Genomic DNA, 7,985 nt, shown 5'->3' on the forward strand with positions numbered 1-7,985 from the left:
GGCTCCTAGATGCGCTAGAAATGTTATTTTTGAATAGGATTGAAGGAAATCTTGTCTATTTTACGAATATCAACAGATACATAAAGAGCAAGCAGGGGAATTTTTCAAAAAAAAAAAGTTTTAAAAATGAAGAAAAAAAGTAGGAAATCTATATATTCTCCTAGTCATATATAAAACCATTTCCACACCTCCTTTCCCTCCCCAAGACCATATACAATTCTCATTGTTCAGAAAAACAAGTTTTTTAGATTCTCGAGACGCCTTTTCTTCTCTATGGCAAATGCTGTCTGTATTAGGCATTCAAAAAGAAGAAATAGTAGGAGAAATCGAGAGAGTAGGTTAGAGAAAAAACCGTTCCACTTCTTTTTTCGACGAATTGGGAGAAGAAGCATAAACGAAGGTAATTGAGGAGAGAACGATGGCAATGAGGAGATTTTTCTAAATAAACAGATTTTGAAAATGTCAAGGACTTTAAAAAGAAGCTTGGAACTCCAAAAAAAAGGAAAAAAAGCTCCAAGCCTCCCTACCCCCATAACTTTCTTTAAAATCAATATTTTTGGACCAAAATAAATGAATTTGATAAAAAAACTCAAGAGCTACAAGTTAATGCTATCTGAAAAACTGTATCTTGTCTATGAACAAAGTTATAGCGCTTAAGCGTAAGCTTAACCTTTACTCTCAATCCTAAGCTTATGCGTTGACCTTCAGCTAGATATTGGACCCATAACTTTCTTCAAAATGTATATTTTTTAATAAAATAAATTGGATATGATAGAAAAACTCAAAAGCTATTAGATAATATTATTTAAAAAACTGTATCTTTTTTATGAGCAAAGTTACAGAGCTTAAGAGTCAACCTAACATTAAGCGTTGACACTAAGCTTAAGCCTAGCCCTGTCTTAATTCCTTTCAAAATGAATATTTTTGAATCAATTAAAACAAATATGATAGAATTTAAAGAGCACTACAAAACGATACTAGTTGTCTTACGGTATCTTGTCTATGAACAAAGTTGTAGAGCTTAAGCCTAAGCTTAACCTTCCTAAGCCTACGCTTTAGCCTTCAGCTAGCTATTGGGCCCAGAACTTTCTTCAAAATCTATATTTTTAAATAAAATTAATTTTATATGATAGAAAAACTCAAAATCTATTAGATAATACTATTTAAAAAACTGTATCTTTTTTATGAGCAAAGTTACAGAGCTTGAGAGTCAACCTAACATTAAGCGATGACACTAAGCTTAAGCCTAGCTATTGGACCCATAACTTTCTTCAGAATCATTAGTTTTGAGCCAAACAAACTTAATATATTGTAGTAGAATTTAAGAGCTACAAGATAATACTATTTAAAAAACTGTAACTTGCTCATGAATGAAGTTACAGAGCTTAAGCCAAACGTAAGCCTAACCTTTGACCTCAAAACAGTTGTTTGACCCATAACTTTGTTCGTAGATTAGGTACAGTATACCAATTAGTACCATTTTGTAGTGCTTTTCAAGTTCTATGACGTCTTTTTTTTCAATTCAAAAATACTATTTTGAAAAAAGTTATGGTCAAAACTTCAGGACAAGAGCACCTATACAGGTAAAACCTCGAAAAAAAACGGGTCAAAAAAGAATGTTGTTGTACAGATCTTCTCATAGAAGCTATTTTATTCAACACAGAGTGAGAATGTATGAGGAGAGGGGGTGATATACATCCACCCCACTTTTTTTTCTCCTTGTTCTCTTCTATTCCGAAAAAATAACCGGTTTCTATCCTGAAGCAGAAGAATAGTGTCTCTAATTTCCCGTTGTCTAGGGATATGAATGACATAGAAACACTTTGAGCTCAATTTACTCGATTCCTGTGAAAGATATCAAAAATCTGTCAACTGATAAAATGTTAAGGAGTTTATGATAAAAATTGTATTAGTTGGCCACTTTTTGATATCTTTCACAGAAATCGAGATAATAGAGCATAAAGTAGAATTATGTCAAGCTCGAATGTTGACCTTATATGGCTAATCTAGTTGAACCAGGCAAATTGAAACTCCCCAAATTTTATATTCTCAGAAAGCTGAAAATCTGAAAATTCCAAAAATCGAATTTTCTCTTTTGAAGAACAATTTTAAGGCAAGATATGAGCATTCTAAGAAATTGAACGTTGGCTCATTTCGCTGCGATTCAAAATAAGGTCCTCAGCTTTAAGATAACCAGTCGGTTAACGCCCCTTGGGGGCTAAACCTCCTGGCTTCCGGTTGCCCACCACCCTTTACTGAGGTGAAATCAAGGAACGTCTTCAGAAGACTTCAAAATCAAAATTTCGAAAAACCAAAAGTTCGGGCATCAACTAAGACACAATTCTGATCGATCTGTCCAGGTTTCAGCTTGATCAGTTAACTTTGAATGAGTGATAAGGTGCGCTACATACATCCGGACATACAGAATCTGGTGAATGTTATTAGTAATGATAATGATATTTCTAACTTTTTGGAAATTCTGAATTCCCTGGAACACATTTGGGGAGTTTACGAGATTCTAATTTATTGAATTTCTCTCATAAATCATCAAGATTTGCAAATTTTGACCCCCATAACATCTTTTTTTACTCTAATTATCCATACAAAATGTCGCAAATCTCTATGTTTTTGCTGTCCTCCGATTGACAGTTTACGTCCGTTTTAAATTGGTGTCTGTCTGTCTCTTTTTGAATGTAAAACATGTGTGTAGCTAGAGGGGATTATCGGAACATTTCCTTTTTCTTTTTTATGCCGTTTTTCGGGAAAATCGAAAAAAGAGAAAACGGAATAAAGATATTTGAAGCCTACGATAGACTATGTCACACCTACGATAGACTACGGCTTTTGACCAATGGATTTGACGAAAAACGGTGTTTTGAACATTTTATCAAATTTAAGAGGAGCACAAAGTTTATTATTTTTTTTCTCGAAAATTTAATAATTAATTTTTTTTTATAATTAAAAAATCTTGAAATTTTGATTTTTTTTTAAAATTTTTTTTTATTTTTAAAAATTTATTTATACACAGAAATAGCACAAAAATTATGGCAGTTTATAGATTTTTTCAGCAAAAAGAGATTAAAATTTAAGAAATAACCCGTAAAAATACAAAAAAAGGAACATTGGGAAAAATTATGGCAACAAAAAAATTTTTTAAGAAAATATCCCGCAAACACTCTAATAGAACGCCACCCGGACCGTCCATTTTGAGCCTACATATCTCATTTTCGAGAGATATCAAAGTTTTGTAAACAGATAAAATGTAGCTGATATCATGATAAACATTTTATCAGTTGATAACTTTTTGATATCTTTCAAAAGAAGTGAGATATATAGGCTCAAAGTAAACGGCTTCAGGAGTGGCATTCTGTTGGAGTGCCCCTATACTGTTAACTTTGAGCCTATATATCTCACTTCTTTGGAAAGATATCAAAAAGTTTTCAACTAATAAAATATTTATCATGATATCAGCTACATTTTATCAGTTGATTACTTTTTGATATCTCTCACAGAAAATGAGATACATGGGCTCATATTTGACGATTCGGGAGGCGTTCTATAGAGTGTTTACGGTATTTTTTGGGGGATTTTTAACCGGTATTGGGAATTGAAATTGTACAAAAAAAGTGTGGTTTTAGGGGTAAAATAGGATGAAAATTCAAGTTTTTCAGACAAAATTAGTCTAGAAAGTTGGGAAAATGATAAAATATGTTTATTTTGAAATTTTGAAATTTTTCGAAAAAGCACTTTAAGAGATTTAAGGGGAATTTGGGTCCTTAGAGTGTTTTCTGGCTGAAATCAAGCTCAAAAATCGATTTTTACAACTCAAAAAATCTATAAAACCATGAAATAATCATGAAAATCGGGGTTCTTAGAAATTCGAAAAAATTCAAAAAAAAACTCTGAAATTTCAAAATTTCAGAAACTTCAAATTTGAGCATTTTTAAGGGAATATTGAGAGAAATACAACTCAGAAATCGATTTTTTAGCTTAAAATACCCTTAAAACCATTAAAAAACCAGAAATCGTGAATTTTGAAAAAATTCCAAAAATTCCAAAAAAAAGTTTTTTCAGAAATTTTCAGAATTTCTGAAAAACAGAGATTCCCCACTTCAAAATGATTCTAGAGCAAAATTAAGCTTAAAAGTCAAAATTTCAGCTCAAAATACACCTAAAACTAACGGATAATTATGAAAATCGAGTTTTTTGAAAAATTTAAAAAATTCAAAAAATATATTTTTTTCAGAAATTTTCAGTATTCAAAAAATATGGAATTTTCTCGTTTGAAAGTTGTTCTAGAGCAAAATAAAGCTCAGAAATCGATTTTTCAGTTCAAAGAACTCCTAAAACTATCGGATAATCATGAAAATCGAGTTTTTTTTTGAAAAATCGAAAAAAACTCGAAAAATTCAGTTTTTTTTTCAGAATTTCAGAAAATAGGGATTTCACCATTTCAGAAGGGTTCTAGAGTGAAATGAACTCTGAAAATCGAATTTTCAGCTCAAAATACCCCTAAAACAACCGGATATTCATGAAAATCGGAACTTTTTAAAGATTCAAAAAATTCAAGAAAAAATTTCAGCATTTTTACAGATAATCCCGTTTCGCCGCCACAATCTCTACAGTGCCCTTTGGTGGGCGGGGCAAACTATCGAAAACCAGAGAATCTCTCATCAGTTGCTCAACGGCCAACGCTTTGCCGATTTCTGGGTCGATTCTGAAAATTTTTTGAATTTTTCAAAAGAAATTTTTTTTTGAAATTTTTTAAATTATAAAAAAACCCAAAACTCACTTTCTGAGCGATAAATCTGCTCTGGGGGAGTACTGTAGCGCTTGCTGACGGGCTCGACGACGTTCTTCGATTTTTCTGAAATTTAAAAAAGTTTAGAAAAAAAATTTTTTTTTTGAAAAATCAACACTTTATTGATAATTAGGACTTAATTAAGTGTTTAATTGACCAATTAATTAATTAATTACCTAGCAGAATGATCATCGACACAGTCGAAGGCGTCATTAGTGCATGAGGGCTCCTCGACTCGGGATACTGTAGGTAGAATTGGTGGTTGAGAAGAGCTGAAAATTAGTTAATTAGGGTAATTAACAGCTAATAGATAGAAAAATTTTTGAAAAAAAATTTTTTTGAAAATTGAAAAATTACCGTTTCCTGCACTTGAAAATCCAAATTAGACAAAAAACGACTACTAAAAATGCGGCAGCGATGAGCAATAGGATTACGGCCAGTTCTGTGGTTACTGTCTCGAAATATCCCATTTTTAGGAAAATCTGAAATTTTGGAATTTTTGAAAAAAAAATCGAAATTTTGAGAGAGAAGAAATGAGAAAAATGAATATACCGTAAACACTCTAATAGAACACCACCCAAACTGTCAACTTTGAGCCTATATATCTCACTTCTTTCGAAAGATATCAAAAAGTTGTCAACTGATAAAATGTTTATCATTATATCAGCAACATTTGATTAGTTGACCACTTTTTGATATCTTTTACAGGAGCCGAAGTATATGGGCTCAAAGTTAGGGGTCCCACGTTAATCGACAAGGGCGCCTCCCCCTTCCCCAGAGAGACGCAAGAGGTGCCTTCCTAACTTCAAGCTCATTCATCTCGGTTACTGTAACAGATATCAAAAAGTGTTCAATTGATAAAATGTTTATCATGATATCAGCAATATTTCATCAGTTGACCACTTTTTGATATCTCTCACAGAAAATGAGATACATGGGCACAAAGTTTATGTCTTGGGTGGCATTCTATTAGAGTGTTTACGGTAAGTATAAGAAGAGCGTTTTGAAAAATTTTAGAAACAAAATTCTGAGATTTTTCTAGGAAATCTGGAAATTTAAAAGAAAGTTTCGAAATTTTTTGAAGAGCTCGGAAAAGAAAGTGGGCGGAGCCAAGAAATAAACTAATCGGATTAAAAAATTATTTGAAAAAGGGGCGGAGCTTAATTGGACCAAAAAAAAAGGACAATTCTAGACATATTGACAGGAAGATGGCAAAATAATGGAATTTTTCTTAATTTTTTGCGATTTTTAGCGTTGAGAATTTTGAAACGGAGAGCCCTTCTATTAGAGGGGGCTCTTCTATTAATACCCGGGTTTTTTCCACTGAAAAAGTACGGAAATTTTCTGACTTCAAAACACATTTTGAAGGGGGGGCCCTTCTGTTAGAGGAGCCCTTCTAATACAGGTTTTACGGCAACCTATTTTTCAAATGAAAAATTTTAGAACTTGTTCTAGAAAGTTCTCGAAAAACTTTTTTTTTTTCCAAAGATAAGGAAAAATAATAGAAGTGTGAAGAAATATAAGCGGATTACGGTTTTTTAGAATTATTGACATGTTCAGAACAGGAGTGAATATAACTAGAAAATAGAAAAAAATTGGAAAAAATTCAAAAAATCCTAAAAATATGTATTTTTCGAAATTTCGATTTCTTCAAAATCCCCAATTTCCAGACTTTCTAGGATGTTTCAAAGCTTAAAATTCAATTTTTCAGCTTATTTTTATTTAAAAAAAGAGTTTAGAAGGTCCTTTTTGAAAGTTTTAGAAAGGGAAGAAGATGGGAGAGTGGGGGTCAATAGAAAAGGGAAAAAAAGGGTCCAAGGGGGAAAAATGACCAGTTTCCGGTGGGAAAAATGGGAAAAAGCAGTTCAAGACACTAGATTTTTAGATTTAAAATAGCTCAAAATTGGTCCAAAACTAACGAAAAACGATTTTTCATTCTAAAACCTCTATTTTCACCTTTTTACCCACACTTTCAGAGCTTTTAACCCCGATTTTCGAATTGCCCGCCCTCGAAAACCCCCAAAAAACATTTTTTTAAAAAAATTGCCACCGGTGGGATTCGAACCCGAGACCCCTAGATCCAAATTCCTTCGTCGAAAATCCCACTAGGCCATATGAGCAATTTTTTAAAAAATTGCTAGAAAATTGATGTTTGGGTCAAAAATTAGGTTTTAAAAGGGTTTTAGGCAATCTTTGGCTCCTTTGAGTGATTTTCCAGCTATTTTCGAGGATTTTCATTTTAAAATCCATAAGTTCACTTTTTAGAAAGGCTTAAAAGTTCAATTTTCTTTTCACAAAAAACAATCAATACCTAAAACACCTGATAGAAGACACAAAAAAGCTGAACTAGACGCTGTTAAGTTATACAAATAAACACCTGTCAGCATAATAACATTGAATGTAATATATGTAATTATCTATCCTGCAAACACTAACATTAAATAACACGCAAAGTGGTTTTTTTCCTCCTCTAGAGATTGCTTGGCTGCCATACGGAAATTCCGATTTCCTGGATTACTGTAAGACATATCAAAATGTGGTCAACTAACAAAATGTTTGTCTTAAAATGAGCAATATTTTATTAGTTGACAACTTTTTTATATCTTTAACAGGAAGATTGAGCTCAAAGTTCCAGAATTGAAATTGTTTGTCCCACAGGCGTATTGTCAAGTTTGACACCATTTATCCTGGCTACTGTAAGAGATATCAAAAAGTAGTCAACTAATAACATATTTGTCTTAAAATGAGCAATATTTTATCAGTTGATTACTTTTTGATATCTTTGACAGGAAATGAGATATATACGCTCAAAGTTGACGAGTTTCAAAAGAAGAGGCATTCTAGTACAGTAGTGTTAAAAGTGATGAAAACCTGTTAAAACAGGTCCAAAAGTTTAGTTTTGCCTAATTTTTCAAATTACACACTTATTTAATTAAGATTTATAGTCGCTTTGAGTTATATTCAACCTGCTTCAAGCTCATTTGGCGATTTTCAGGAACTTTTCTTCATTTTGACCCTTTTGACTTGAATTTTAAGCTTTCTAGCTTTGATTTTGGAATCTCCCGCCCTTGAAATCCCCCGAAAAATACTTTAAAAAAGAAGTTGTCACCGGTGGGATTCGAACCCGAGACCCCTAGATCCTCATTCTTTCGTCGAAAATAGGCCATATGAGCAATTTTTTAAA

General features: G+C 32.4%; 1 protein-coding gene across 1 annotated transcript in view; it reads right to left on the reverse strand.

The window, feature by feature from the left end:
- Positions 1-4,587: 4,587 nt before the first annotated feature.
- Positions 4,588-7,985, reverse strand: part of CBG13950 — a gene marked incomplete at both ends in the record, with an annotated part of 6,237 nt that continues 2,839 nt past the window's right edge. Inside the window, one exon of the mRNA XM_002634794.1 lies at positions 4,588-4,717. Within this exon, the coding sequence (XP_002634840.1) occupies positions 4,588-4,717 (130 nt within the window). The remainder of the gene's footprint in view (positions 4,718-7,985) is intronic.

Source organism: Caenorhabditis briggsae (genome assembly GCF_000004555.2).
Source record: "Caenorhabditis briggsae complete genome, chrIV, whole genome shotgun sequence".
Taxonomy (NCBI): Eukaryota; Metazoa; Nematoda; class Chromadorea; order Rhabditida; family Rhabditidae; genus Caenorhabditis; species Caenorhabditis briggsae.